Below are 16,281 nucleotides of genomic sequence, written 5' to 3'. Positions count from 1 at the left end.
TAATTTTTTTTTCAAAAGTATTTAAAAAAAAGATATTTTACAAAAAAATATATATCTACAATTATAAGAGGAAATAAAAATATTAAAATATTAGCAAAAAAAAAATTCTAAATTTCTTAAGAAGTAGTGATATTTTTGACATACCTTTACTAAAAAAACTACAAAACTACAAAATTCTAGTTAAACTCACATTACGTTGTTCAAATTTATAATAAATTAAGGGAATGTATAAGCCAATTTTTAATTATACTATTTGTAGTTGCTACATCTTTTTATAGTAAGTTTTCTTTATAATCCCAATATTTTTTTTAAAAATGAACCTTTAACGTGAATGTGATGAACCTTTACACTTAAGTACCTATTTACAATATTTATTAAAAATTATATTCAATTTATTTTGAAAAAATATCGAAAAATATCGATATAACAAATATAAAAATATAGACAAGGAATTTAATATCGATATTTTTCCGCATCCGTATTCCATGTTTAGTAAACATAACCTTGTATTATGATTAAATATAACCATAGAATAGAGAGACTATTCTCTATTCATTCTCTATTCTATGAATATAACATTTATTCAGAGAAGGGTGTTTTTAATTTTTAAAGTATATAGATTTTATTCTGTGATATAGATCTGCTAATTTAATAATGAGTGGTGGTTTAGCTCCTAGTAAAACTACAGTTTATATTTCTAACTTACCTTTTGATTTAAAAAACAATGATTTGCATAAGATCTTTGAGAAATATGGAAAAATAGTAAAGTTGGTGTAACTATATATGCCTTGTTTATTGTTATTACACATATTAATTGTAGGGTGACTGTTATGAAAGACAGGCAAACCAGAAAAAGCAAAGGGGTGGCCTTTATATTATTTTTGAAGCAGGAAGATGCTAAATTATGTGCCCAGGAAGTAAATTTAAAAGAGGCAAGTAAATATATTTCGATTTTATCATATGATGTTACTAGTATTATAGATGTTTGGGAGGACATTAAAAGCCAGTATAGCTAAGGATAATGGCAGGACAATTGAATTTATTAGAAGAAAGGTATGTTAAATATGTAAAATTTATGTAATATATATCAAAAAGTTTATAGGAGTATCCCGATAAAACAAAATGTTTTGAATGTGGTCAAATTGGTCATTTAAGTTATAGTTGTTCGCAAAACTTATTGGGTAATAGAGAGCCTCCTCCAAAAAAGGTAAGAATTAGGAAGAAAAAGGAGAAGCGTAAATTAACACAGGTAAATTTCATATTAATGAAAAGAATAGTTAATTAGTTTAATATTATATTAATTTAGGAAGAAAGGGAATATTTTGAAAGTTCCGATGAAGATAAAATTAAGGTACTTCCAGATGAAGAAAGCTTAAGTGCTGCTATTCGAAGTGAGGTATTAAACTTCTGATATAACATATTTAACAATCTAATTAAATATTTTATAGCAAGAAAAACGTGAATTGGAAGAATATAGGCATAAAGTTGCTACTGGTTGTTATGATGAACTTAATGATACAGATGTTAGAAGAAAGAAAATTAAGAAAAACTGTTATTTTAGTGATGAAGAAGACAGCGAATGAATGTTTTAGTAGGTCTTTGTATGTTTCTGTTATCAATGGAGTGAATAAATGTATATACTATTAAAAATATTTTATTAAAATAAAAATAAAAAATATAAACTATAGAATACTTAAATACATATATCACATGAGATTGGTCAATATACAATTACTAAAGACATCAAAATATTTTTATTAATAAATGATACGTCTGAGTTTATTTTTTTCAATTTTGTTCTTTAAATCTTGTTTAATATTAATTGATAATAACTGAGGGACATTTGAGTAGGTGTGGTCTATACTAGTATTGTACACAACTTGAGGTTTAACTTTTATAGCTTTTTGTCTGCTAGGGTCCAGGTACTTTTTGGCTAAAATATTTGATGCATTGTTTGAATCTTCCACAGATCTTCTCTTAATTTGCATCTGTTCTTCTATAGTATGGTTTTTTACATGTTTTCGTAGGCTACTTGGATCTGTATACTTCTTTAAGCAACCAGAAACTTGGCAAGCATAGGGTTTCTAAAAATTAAAAATAAATATTAAGTAACGGCCCGCAAATATTTTTTGTTTATCTTACAGTATCAAAATGAGTACGTTGATGTTTAGCTCTATCCGAACTATTTGAGAAGCATTTAGAGCAACCAGAGAACTGACAAAGATAGGGACGTTCTCCTGTGTGACTCCTTTGGTGAATTTTCAAGTTTTCTAGCCTGGAAAATGCCTTGTTGCATCCTTTAAACTGTAAAAATATATGTATTATATCTCTGTTACGATTTCGTTTTTTAATATTATTTCTCCACCTTCTGGATATTTTTAATATTTTATTTTAATGTTTTTATTGCAGCAGCTTTCGTTATAATCATATTACATCATGGTCGGATGTAATTGAATACAAGCGCAAATGTGTGCAATTTTTTGTGTCACTCGTTCGCCATTCAAAGACAACAAATAATATGTGTGTACGAAATCGACACTTCCGTTTTCCGACATACTTTTTTTTGGTCGTTCGAGCCAAATTGTCTGTATCGCCAAGCGAACAGTATCAAATTATACTATAACTTCTGGGGTCATTAGAGTTAACATAATAAGACTATTAGAACCGCTAAGCTATAATGGATTTCAAAAATAGAATTAGAAATATAATCTGGACGTATCCTCTGTATTGAGCATATGTGTCTAACGTATTCTGCAACCATTGGCGTAGTATATATTAATTTATTTTAGGAACAAATTTTATAATTATTTTCATCTACATATACACTACATATATACAAATTGACAATTTAGGCTATTTCATAAGTTTTGGGTATGACTTGAGTCTTGAGTCCATTGAGTTTTAAGATTGATGAACTCTGTATAATTCGGTTCTGAAGTAAAATGACATTCAATAATTAATGAAAATATTAGCATTAGTTTTTTTGTATGAAAATGGGTTTTTTGTATGAAAATTTGGGTGTAAACTCAGGTTATAATAGAAGTTATAATATAATATAATTTTGGACTAGCTGAATGTAAATATTTCTGGGAAAATACTTTAATAGTTTATGAAAATATTTATTTTTCATGTAGTCAGCGCAGCTTAAAACCCAGTACGAAAACAATCAATTAAGGTTTAAACTGTTGCCATACTAAAGTTTCTTTGATACCTGACTATTCCCACATTTCACCACAAATGCATACATGAAAAACGATTTCATTGAAGGGTACGTGTTCATAGTGACTATAGAAGTGTAATTTTATAGGTCTTGTTTTAATCTATACAAATAAAAAGAGTATTAAAAACATGCACGGTTTTAAATTACGACATTATTTATAAATCTTACAACTTAATTACAAAATATTATTCTTACAATATTCAAACAAAAATTATGAATGGCTATAATCAAACCGAAAAAATATTGTAAACAAACAAGGGTTGGTGTACGCCACTGCCACATGTTCGAAACGCCGACACTGTTAATATATACAACCACCTGCCACAACGAGAAAGTCAGTGAGCTTTTCAGTGATGACTTGAAGAATAAAAAAACACCGAACTGAAAAACAGACAAGTCCTGGCACATATGAGCTCATGTAGATTTAATTACGAGATATTTATTTTTATTTTAACGTATCTAGATAGCTGGGTGTTCTTTTTTTTTGGACCGTTCACGTTTATAAACGATGTCGTGTTGTTGGTTTGTTTTTTTTTCCTATTTTATACTTTGGTTTGCTCGAGTGCAATTTAATGAATGAACGTTTGCATATGTTGATTATTTCTTTGCACATTAATAGTTCGGCCAATTTTGAATAATTATTTTAATGCAAAATTTATTGTCCATAATAAATCATTGTTATAAAGACAATATTATATAAGGGTTAGTCAAGCCTCGACCTATTAACCTAAGCTAAATACCAAGACGGCATTTGTTTATTATTTTGGAAGGTGAGAAGTGACAAACCACGGTTTAATTTACTAACCGTCTACCAGCCGCAGCAGTTGTCTTATGGTGTGTTTTAAAACAACATACAAAAGGCAATCTGTATATGATCCAGAATTAGAATATTTAATTATTAATACATGGAAGTATTAAAGTATAGTTGAAAGTTATAGTTGAACAATTTTAGGATACGTAAAAATATATTGTGAAATCATTAAAAAATTCTTATATAAATTTGGTAATATTATTAGAATTGACACACATCCTGATTTTAAAAATAACTTTCTTTGCTTTGGGAATAGGTGTTACTGAAATGGAGGAGCTTTTATATAACACTGACTAACGTAACTGATGTATATAACACTTAATAATAACATGGTATTAATAATGCGATTTATATAAGGGATTTATATATGTATGATGACACTGTAAATCGAAATTAAAAGGCGCTTTTAGTACAATTACGTCTTTGAATTTAATATTTTGATGATCCCTATAGCGTTTAAGGGTAAATGTGTTTTTATTATACCGTTTCTGTGCCAATGCAAATTTGTTTTTTACTTACCGGACATTTGTTTGGTTTTTCTCCGCTATGTACTCTCATATGAATGAGAAGTTTATATCTCGCGTTGAACGGTTTGGTTTTTCTTGGACATTGTTCCCAATAGCACGTGAATTCATCTCCTATAAAAAGAGTTTACTTAAATGGAATTTTCCTGTTAAAGGAAATTTTACTTACCTCTCTTTACTTCCACGTGAGATTTTTCTATATGAGCCACTAAACTGCTTTGACTATTATATATTTGGTAGCATTTTTCCCATTTGCATTGAAGTTTTGCCGGTGTTTCCACGTAAGGTACGTTCTGGTCGTATTCATATTCCGGAGGTATTGCGTGCGATTGATTCACGTAAAATGTATTGCTGGAACTAAATATGCAGTTTAAATGGTGTAGGTAAGTGAACGTTAATAAAGAATTTTTTTCTTTAATCTTGTTAGTTAGATGTTTCAATGATATTGCCTCAGTAAGTGGAATGTTCTATGACTCTAAGATTATAGTTTGGAGTTCCTTAGTGAAACGAGTAGATACAATGATATTTGATTACTGGATTTCTCTTGGGTTTTATATTTCATACAAATTAAAAAATGAAATAGAAACGAATTGAGAGTTTAAAAAGAAACATTAGATATCATATATTTTGTAAAAAATATTAAATCGCATTAATCTAATAAGCCAATTGACGAAAACAAAATATTTAGATCAGAATATAATAATTTAAGTATGAATAATTTGAATAAAATTATAATTTTTTAAAAATATCATTTCATGTAAAATTATTCAGATCGAAAACAGAGAAACTTCTTTCTTCAAACAACCTGTAATTTTTTCTTGTTACAATTATTATTTTTTCTGATGTTCTATAAAGCTGAAATTCTTTTAAAAGCATTTTTGGTTGAATAAATTCAAGGTTTTAATGAACAGTACCACTTATCTTATTTGAAGCACATGATGAAGCAAACTAAATGAACGATATGATAGAATTGAACAATATATTCCACCCAGTAATTATATTTACGTTTTATATCATACGTATGATTTAAAGATAATGTTTAAATACATTCTCGTAGTATAGATCTCGTAAAATTAATATGGGAAACATCTAGGTATTTGGGCTACAGAAAGATATTAAAATTAACAGTAATGTTCAATTTTACATGAAACCATAGTGTTGGCTTAAGATCATTACTGACTATATAAATAATTGTCACAAGTACATAAATGAATCTCTTTAAATTAAAATTAATTAAAAAGTTTTTATTAGGTGCATCTAAGCAAACAACTGTTAAATTTAATTGACACTTCTCTACATCCATTCTTTTAGAAACTTATGATGATGCTACTCAATCATGTCCCATTAGTCAGTTTTATTTTCAAATATTTAAAAATTGTATTTTTTTTCAATACTTTAAAATTTCCTTTTTACCAACGAGGGTTTATTTGGACTGGACCTACAGTTTAACGTGGGCTCCGAACCACGGTCCCTAGCATTAAACCTACCGACTGGCGAGTGACCAATGATCATCCCAGAAGAGATCCGGTTTTACTCAGTCTGGTTACTGGCGTGACTCGGATCATATTCCTTGTCGGATTTTGCACTCTTGCCTAGGACAATCACAAACATAAATTTACAACCGATCACGAAATTTGCGACTAGGGCAAGAGTAGGAGCCTGGTTACTGGCGTGACTCGGATCATATTCCTTGTCGGATTTTGCACTCTTGCCTAGGACAATCACAAACATAAATTTACAACCGATCACGAAATTTGCGACTAGGGCAAGAGTAGGAGGACCGTCCTGCCGTCTTTACCACTGCGCCAACCAAGCCGGCTAAAAATTATTATTTTGATATAGACAACAAATAACTAGTTTAAAATATAACAAGGTCAATTGAAAAGTCCCCGGCTTGGCAGAGATGGCGCTACGAGAATTAAGTTCATTTGTTTTTTAGTTAGCTCAAAAGTTGCGTGTATAAATTTGACAGCTGTCGGATCATTGGTTTGTGAATTATAGCATTTTAAGTCAAGCAACATTTGTCATTGTGAAAAAAATGGATAAAAAGGAATTTCGCGTGTTGATAAAATATTGTTTTTTGAAAGGAAAAAATACAGTTGACGCAAAAACTTGGCTTGATGCCGAGTTTTCAGACACTGCCACAGGAAAATCAACCATTAAGGATTGGTATGTTAAGTTTAGACGTGGTGAAATGAGCACCGAAGACGATGAACGCCCAAAAGAAGTTGTTACCGACGAAAACATTAAAAAATCCACAAAATGATTTTGAATGATCGTAAATTGAAACTGAATTAAATAGCAGACAATCTAAAGATATCAACGGAACGTGTATATCATATCATTAACGAATATTTGGGTATGAGAAAGCTGTGTGCAAAGTGGGTGCCACGTGAGCTCACTTTTGACCAAAAACAACGACAAGTTGATGATTTGGAGCAGTGTTTGAAGATTATTAAGCGTAATAGACCAGAGTTTTTGCCTCAATATGTGACAATGGATGACACATGGCTCCATCATTCGCACAGTCATCCGAGTGGACTGCATTTAAAGCGTGGCAAAACGCAACAGTTCGCTGGCAAGGTTATAGCGTCTGCATTTTGGGATGCGCATGGAATAATTTTCATTGACTACCTTGAAAAGGGAAGGACCATCAATAGCGACTATTACATAGCATTATTGGACCGTTTGAAGGACGAAATCGCCGAAAAATGGCCGGATTTGAAGAAAAAAAAGTGCTGCTACACCAAGACAATGCACCGTGCCACAAGTCAGTGAAAAGGATGGTAAAAATCCATGAATTGGGCTTCTAATTGCTTCCTCATCTACCGTGTTCTCCAGATCTGGCCCCGAGCCACTGTTTCCTGTTCCCAGATCTCAAAAGAATGCTCGCTGGGAATATATTTTCGTCAAATGAAGAGGTGATCGCTGAAACTAAGGCCTATTTCGAAGCAAAGGACAAATCATACTACAAAAATGGTTTCGAAAAGTTGGAGGATCGCTATAATCAGTATATCGCCCTTGAAGGGATTATGTTGAATAAAAAAACTAATTTTACCAAAAAAATGTGTTTTACTATGGTAGGCCGGTGATTTTTCAATTGTTCTGTTATTTTATCGACTTAAATATATCGACTTTTTTAAATAAAAACCTCTTAAAGCGAACAAATTATCGGAATAAGATATAATAATAAGAATGAGAATAAGAACAGTAGTTGACATTATTTAACTTAATAGAAACAAAAGGAATGTGTGTTGAGTAATTATATACAGGGGATAGGCAACATAATATAAATACCATGTAATATTGTACTTTTTGTTGCATGTTGGCAACATTGCTTTCGTGTAAATAAGGCGACATGTGTGTATTGTTCTGTTTACATGCCAGGACTTGTAGGTTATATTTTAGTGTTATATATGTTTTTGCAGTGTATAACACGAAAACAACTGGAATATTTAACGTATATACATACACCAAACATGGTGAAGATCAACGAAGAGGATTAGTGGACGAAACCCAAAGATAACTAACATAGACCGAAGAACATTAAATGGATTTTGGCACACATCTACCGCGGTAAAAGTGATGGCAGAAGGTAAAACACAATTGTGGAATACAACTGTTTTAGCAAAAATAACTTTACTCTTGATGACGGATTATTGGTGATAACTCCACAAAGCTGACAGTCATGGAAAAGCTGCGGTTGCGAAATTCTTTATAACGGAAGCCTGCGCTAAGCTACAAAAATGTTGTGTGGTCATAAAGTCTGAACATATGATGACTGGAAAAATGTGGTATGGTCCAATCAATCGTATCGGTATGGTGAACCGCAAAAGTAGTCTACGACCTGTATTGCCTGCTTCATGCAGTTAATAGTGAAGAAGTATCTGTTATGATTTGAGCAGCAATATCGTGATATTCAACTGGTTCTCTTATTCACATCACTGGCCAGATTACAGCGAATGAACTTGAAACACTCAATAGTGAAGTTCTTACCACTATTGCATATTGCTGCCAAACATCTTCACCGGATAGAACAACCGCCAGACCTCAATATAATTGAACCATCGTAGATTGATTTAGAGCAAAGAGTGAAGTGTAGACTTACATTTCCAGCATCATTGAAGCAATTGTTTTGCATATTTTGGTATATTATAGCATTAGAAATCAATGTGGTTAACAATTTATAAGTTCTGACACTTTTTATTGCTTATTATTTTGTCTCACCGTGTTAATTAATATACAGGTTCTTAAATATTCAATTATATCATAATTTAAAAAAATCAAAATCAAAGATATTTACTAAAATCCTTTTGAAATGTACATGTTTAAGGCGTAACTTATATTTTTGTCCGCTATATATGCTGGCTAGATGATCATTTCTAATAAGAGACGAACAATAACATAAACTAGACACAACATAATATTTTAATAGCTGGCTATGGATAAAAAGGAAGTAATGATTTTCTTTCATAACCTAACATAACATAGTATTTATACTATTAAATAAAAATATTATAATTACACCATGTGACCTAATTTTTCTAACATAAATAAGATTATGTGTTTTGAATTTCTGGAATATTATTAAAAACATTGTCTATTGGTTTGGTTACCTAACACGTCACGTTCCTTAGTAACAGTGTGAATACTATTTACGTTTAAAAGCTGTGCTATTCCACAATGCATATTCAGTGATTTTAAAAGAAAGGTATGAAAACCTGAAACTAATTTTAGACTTAATCAAATACAAAGAATATAACTGGAAAGTTTGCACTGATTTAAAAGTTGTTGCTATATTGCGTGGACTACAGGGAGTTTTCAGGAAGTACTGTTGTTTACTCTGTTCGTGGGACAGTAGAGACACCAAAATAAAGTTAAAGAATGGCCAAAAAGAACTGACTTTGCACATGAACATCTTATTCCCCAAGAATATGTGTTTCTTCTACCCTTACATATAAAAAAGTAAAGGATTTTTGTATTTGTTTCCTCTAAATTAAGTGATGCTAAAGTAAAAGAAGGCATTTTTGTTGGCCCACAAATAAGAAAACGTATTAAAAACAATGGATTCCATGAAAATCTTGTCGCGTAAGAGTTAGCGGCTTGGTTATCTCCAAAGAAAGTAATTCATGGATGTTTAGGCAATTTTAAAACTTAAAATACCGAGTTTTTAGAGAACGGCTTGTTACAAAAAATAAAAATGATGGAGTACAGAATGTCTTTAAAAATAAATTTCATGTATTCCCATTTCGATTTTTCCCTCAGATCTTGGAATGGTGAGTGACGTACAAGGTGTGCTTTCACCAGGATATAAAACAGATAGAAGAGCGTTATCAAGGAAGATGGAATGATAAAAGTTAGCAGATTAATACTAGTTTATAATGAAAGAGGATTCTACTGTGCATAACAAGAAAAGTTAATATTTCGTCATTTTCTTTCAGAATATATGACTTACTTTTTCTATTGACCACTTAAACCTGCGCTATTTTGATTCATTGTTTATTTGTAAATATATATTAAATTTTTTAAATAAAATTAATAATACAAATAAATATAATTTAAAATTTTCATACTGCTTCTATTTATAGTACTTTAATTTAGCATAACTTAGAACAGAAAAAACAAAATTAAAAAACAAGAAAAAGGTCAAAAACTGTTATTTTTATCAGCTAAAAAGTAACGACTAGAAATTTTAAATAAAAAATTACTGCATGGACAACGTACCTTAATAATGGATCGTCATTAAGCAGGGCATCTGATTGGGTGAGGACCATTTGGTTTTGTTCAACGCCCGTACATAACTTCTTTTCTTTTTCGCTACAATTTGATATATACTCATTGTTGCGTGTGTAGGATCCAAGTAAATGGCCGTATTCGTTTTTATTTTCGAAATCCTGAAAATCAAGTGGTTCGTTTTTTAATGTTGTTAACTTTATGTTCACATTAGGGTTTACCAACCTGTTTAAAATTTTGGAAACCCATATCGTTCACCGGTATACTGCGAATGTAGCAGTTAAAATCGAAATTATTTTTGGTTATCGTTCCAACTGGTGGTAGAGGACTGGCATATCTCTGCTCGCATTCGTCCAAGTCTTGGATCTCGGTCCAGTCTCCGATATCGGTGATAGATGTGTTGGACAAACCCTCGCACAAATCGATGTCGTCGAATGTGTTGGCGAACTTGGGAGAAGGTTCCGTCTCCCCGTATCCGGTACTTTCGGAGATCTGTCTCTGCCTCTCCATGCTGACAGGCAAAGGCGGAGGAATATAAAAATTAGAAAACTGATTCGATTTCGTACAATAATCGTTCGTCTCGGTCGAGCTTTCGGTGGTGAACGTCTCGGTATCTAGTTCCACGGTCGTGGTGGAGTCGGAAAATGATTCTCGGACGTTTTCGAAGTCGTGAACGAAGTCGTTGAAGTCGAAATTGATGTCGCAGTTGGAGGGACTAGCTGCCGAATCCTCCGATATCAGATAATCGATGAGGTAATCGTCGCAGGATTTGTCGTCATCTTCGTTAGGAAACGCCGACGGGGTCTTGGTAGCGGGGGCGGTTGTAAAATTGTTGATCGTTTCCAGAATGTCCGACTTAGTGATCGACTGGGCTTCATAGAAGGCCAGATTGAATTTCTCCATTAATTCGGTTTGGGTGTAATTGTTCAGGGGGTTGTATATTGGCTCTGTTGCTTCGTAAGGTCCTTCCATGATGGATTTCTGCAACATCTTGAAAATAATACTTAATTAGTTTTGTTTGATAAAATAAATTAGATATAATACTTATCCATTAATTCTAATAAAAAATGTAACTAATATTTTGTTATATCCTAGAAAATGTTCAATTGACAAAAACATTGAATGTTTTAGCATTCAACGTTTAGCATTTTTTGGAGACTCAGACCAAGAAATATTAATGGAAACCCCCACAGTCAGTTACTAGTTTTAAGGAATTCCAAATACAATAAGGCAGGGTCAGTTAACAGTTATAATTATTAGAATTTAAAAACAATGAAATAAAACAGTAACTAAACCGACACAACAATAAAACACATATCTAGACAAATAATTAATAAAACTGGCTATAAATTAAATAATTAATAAAATTGGCTATAGATAAATGTCATCTTCTTGTCTTTTATAACATATTTTTAACAAAAGAATTGAACCGAGTTCAAGAAATAAATAAGGAACTCACTAAAAATTAAAGAAATAATCGTACTTAGATTTTTAACACAAGAAAACAACGTTTTAAAATAAAATATGTGGATAAGAGTCGTTATAATAAATAATAAAAATAAACAAAAACCTTATTTAACATATCCACTACACATATTTTATATTCTACTATATACACACAATTTAGTTTAATCCCTACCTAAACCTATTTATCTATTTACAATATTATTTTAAGTACTACCAACAAATTAGATTTGTTTTTTTCGTAATTTAATTTTTTGTGTATTTCACAAAATTATATTTTTAGGTTTGTATTGTTTGGGCTATAAAATAATATAAAACTTTTTTTTTGTTTAAAAATCTAAGTTTGATTATTTTTAACGAGTTCCTTATTTATTTTTTGAAGTCGGTTCAATTTTTTTGTTAAAAATATTTAATATTTCTCTTTTCAGTGTTAGATATATACTCAATAAATTACGCAGTTATTATATGAAGTATTATAATGAGTAGGTCAAATAAAGGTGCAGCCCATATGAGGAAAAATATGAATAAAGAAACAATGATTGAAAATAAGGAACGCTTCAGGCATCCGGGTCCGCTATCTAACCTAGATGATTTGACAAATGTTCTGGCCAAGCTAGAACAACAACAAAAATTTGATCATTGAGGAAATCAAATAATTTGGGCATGTTTTGAGGTAAGAACGCATCCCTCGAAGAATCAGACAAACTATGATTTGTTCTGGCAGTTAATATATTTCTGAGTTTCGCCAAAATCTGAAAGATTGATATTGGTTCCTCATAATTGGGACACAGAGGTCGCTCAGTTCGACCCATTAAGAAGGAATGGCTAAGTTGGCAGTGACCAATCGGAAGCCTTTTTAATTTTGTTTATAAATCTCTCTTTCTTAAAGATATAATGCATAAAAAATGGAGAATGGAAAAATACATTGTTAAAAACCCAAAAAAGGAAAAGTTTTGATAAAAAAAAACATAATATGTTTGTTAATACTCACTACAGATTGTCGTTTTTAGTATAAAAATGTTCTTTTATGTTACTCGGACATGGTAATATTATTATATAATATTAATATTAGAAAAAATCGTCCTAAAATAAATTATAGCGGAATTATACATATACAACTCATATGGAGTCATTCAGAGCGAAAATACATTGAAACATTTTTTGTTTCTTAAGATTTATCTTTCTTTATAATTAATTTTTGCCCTAATAGCATTTATTCTATAAGATTCAAAGCAAAACAATATGCAGAAACATGTTGCTAGATGGATAAAATCACTGAAAGAAATGTATTGAATTTTCTTACCAGAAAATAAGACCATATATTCTTTCTGATTTAACTTTGTTTTCAATAAGAATTTTATTACTTACAGCATTATAAAGAAGGTGAAAAAAAGGTTGAAGATTAGAGTGATTCAAAAGATAGCCAAAGAATACCATAAACATGGATGCTATTTGGGATTAAATTATATTTCTTTGGTAATTTATTTTTGGTGCTACTGAAATTGTATCAAAATAATCAAGCATTTTAAAACAAACAAATGTTGTTTTTATCGTTATTAAAAAAACTGGAAATTTACAATGAAATGTTCTAGTAACATATTACTGATGGCTGAAATTCGAGTCGGGATGAAATTTGATATATAGCGTAAATAATGTACATAAATTTGTTTTAATTAGATGTTTAATTTACTTTGATAATTCATTAAACACTTTTTTCATATACGGTTTCAATAAAAATATGTTTAACAAATGTTAGCTGTATGTTGAAGCTTCTCCTTTGAAAATTTTATATGTAATTAGAGATAAAATTAAAGTAAATTATTACAAGATTAAGATACTGGATATAAATAATTCTAGAACGAAATTTAAATTTCTTCGATTTTTGAAAATGGTATTCATTCGTATAATTTAATAATGACCTAGTATATGATATAGATAAGTAATTTAGTCATTTTTTATAGATTTTGAAATCAAAGAACATTGGAAATTAAGACATTTGTGTAAAGTTTGTCGAAGTGCCAAGCAAAAAGAATAATTTTAGGTTAATATTACTGAATTAAAAATATAAATATACTTGTATAGAAAATAACAATTTTAAAAAATTAAATAAAATAAATGATCTAAAGTGTACAAAATGTTACCTAATATAGAACTATTAATATTAATAATTTGAATCTAGATTGGGTTTTATTTATACTATTTTCATCATGTAATAATTGTTACTAAATTAATTCTTTTAACATTGTAATATGATAATAGTAATGTAAGTATAATATAGTATCTCTACTTTTATTAATAAAGTTCATACTTTAAACATTACTACTAATCAATAATTAGGATTAGTTTTATTTTTTTAGTAAGTTGTTGTGATTTCTTATGATTTTATTGTTGAAAATACACAATATTCAATTAACCATAAATTTTTAAAAATTTATACTTCGAAATTTATTTAAATTTTCTGCGTAAGTCATGAGTTTTTTGAATTATATTTTGTATATATTTTTGATATTATTGCATATATATTTTCTAACTAAAAGATATAAAGTTAAAAACATAATAAAAATCATAATCAATTAAACTGACTTACCTTCTTTTCCAATATGTTCTCGTTGAAAGGGAAACAGAACTTTTCCACTTTTTTCGTAGCACAAAATAAAAAAAATGTATATACAAAAACAAAATAAACGCGAAATAAACAGAATAGAAATAAAAATAAAATAAAAAAAAACGAAAAATAACACCTTCACTATGCCATCAATTTCAATTAAAAGTATCTGTGGTGGCTGGATCCAAAATTGTCCATGCTACCCATTTAAACACCATATCGTAATTAAGATGACAGTCATAAGTGACATATTTTTAAACCCGGGAAGAGCATGGATGTGTCGACTGACAGTAGAGATGCGATCGGGTATCTTCGGGATGAGACGGTATCGTCCCATTCCAGCCAATGGAATCCAGAGACAGATGGATTTCGGTAAGGTGGATGGAAAGATAGGATAAACCATCTACACCTGTGCTTACTACATGTTAGGTTGTTTGTTAAAATTAATTAACTTCATGTTGTTATTTTTATATGATCTACTATTAATTTTAAGTAATTTAAGTACTTAAATGAAGACATTAAATTAATACATTTCATTTGTTTCTTTTTGTCTATTTTATTTCTATTGATTTCATAAGTGAGTTTAAAATTGCATGTGCTAGCTACGTAATAGGGGCATTTCTATAGTTTAAATGTTATTATATTACTTTGAAAAAATTAATAACACTTTTTTACAATTCTTAACAATCATCTCTAATTTATAATATAGTAGCTAGAGAAATAACAAATCAGTCTCAAACAATAATATTGTCACCAAATAAAAGTTTTTTTTTGAATATTTAGGATTGAACATTTCATTAGTTCCCTATATTATATGTGTCCCATACAATTTAAATTTGTTTTCATCATTTTCAGTGCAATCGTCCTAATTCACCTGTTCCGTCGCCAATTTCAACGTCTGTCATACATTCTGTTTATATAATGGGCTCCTAATTAATCTAATTGTTATTGATTGATTTTCCTTTTTATATTCATTCATAGAAAAGGTTTTTTGGTCTGTCACCTAGCATATTTTATTTGTCTTTCCGTCTAATATTGTCATTTGTAAATTGATTTTTCATTTGTAAAGCATGGTTTCTAATTTTTTTTTCCTTGAAATGAAATATTTTCCACTTTTAATTAATCTAATAGGAACTAATATTGATTCATTTTCATTCTTATGTTGACAATAGACATAATATATGTTCTAATTGGTTTATAAGTTAAATGTATTGTTTTATTTTCTAGGTTTTGATATTTTATTTGTATGCAAATAATCATTTTATTCAAATTAAATTGTTTACTTACTGCTGACTTATATTTTCTAAAAATTACATTTTTTATATTTTGTTAGGATCTTGAATTTGTATATGTTTTTTTTATGTTATGTTATGTCACTTTTTTTTAGTTAAAATAAATGTTTTATTGCCGATTTATATAATTTTTTTTATTATTTAACTAGCGACCCGCCCCGGCTTCGCACGGGTGCAATGCTGATACTAAATTAAATACACTACAGAAAAAATATGAACATTGTATATAAAAACATAGTGGCCCGCTCCGACTTTGCACGGGCATAAAATATATATGCCTATGTCACTCAATGAAAACATGATTAAAATCGATCCAATATTTTTGGTTCATTCATTACTGCCCTTGGCCTGCACGCATTAAATTTGGAGTAAAACAATTCCTCTTCCCCTATACTTACTATGAAGATTTCCTGCTATCTTTGGAATATCTAAATTCATACAACTTTTATTACATTACACATTTTTAAACGCAAATTTTAAATTTGTAATATCTCCGAAAATATTTGTTTAATTTACATGCTGTAAGGAACGATATTGATCTATATTAATTGCACACTGTATTTAAGGTACTTAATTCGATAAGGATTAATGCCGTATTGTTTAAAATAGCTTCGTAAATAAGCCATTTTCTC

General features: G+C 29.8%; 2 protein-coding genes across 2 annotated transcripts; one reads left to right on the top strand and one right to left on the bottom strand.

Annotated features, from left to right (window-relative positions):
* The first annotated feature begins 507 nt into the window (after positions 1-507).
* On the top strand, positions 508-1,650 carry LOC143193487 (zinc finger CCHC-type and RNA-binding motif-containing protein 1). Its single transcript, XM_076399716.1, has 6 exons — positions 508-767; positions 821-932; positions 982-1,053; positions 1,103-1,249; positions 1,307-1,396; positions 1,449-1,650. The coding sequence occupies exons 1-6, from the start codon at positions 655-657 to the stop codon at positions 1,581-1,583; spliced, it is 669 nt and encodes a 222-aa protein (XP_076255831.1). The 5' UTR covers positions 508-654; the 3' UTR covers positions 1,584-1,650.
* Positions 1,639-14,584, bottom strand: LOC143193483 (uncharacterized). The gene is made up of 7 exons (XM_076399712.1): positions 14,340-14,584; positions 10,514-11,278; positions 10,280-10,449; positions 4,725-4,912; positions 4,551-4,669; positions 2,143-2,304; positions 1,639-2,084 (listed from the first exon to the last, which is right to left on the bottom strand). The coding sequence occupies exons 2-7, from the start codon at positions 11,276-11,278 to the stop codon at positions 1,758-1,760; spliced, it is 1,731 nt and encodes a 576-aa protein (XP_076255827.1). The 5' UTR covers positions 14,340-14,584; the 3' UTR covers positions 1,639-1,757.
* Positions 14,585-16,281: the final 1,697 nt, after the last annotated feature.

Source organism: Rhynchophorus ferrugineus, unplaced genomic scaffold (assembly GCF_030347505.1).
Source record: "Rhynchophorus ferrugineus isolate W39M unplaced genomic scaffold, kcgeb_rfMv2 rfM3, whole genome shotgun sequence".
NCBI classification, from domain to species: Eukaryota; Metazoa; Arthropoda; class Insecta; order Coleoptera; family Curculionidae; genus Rhynchophorus; species Rhynchophorus ferrugineus.
Note: the sequence above shows the minus strand (reverse complement) of the source record. Positions and strands in the feature narration are given on the sequence as shown.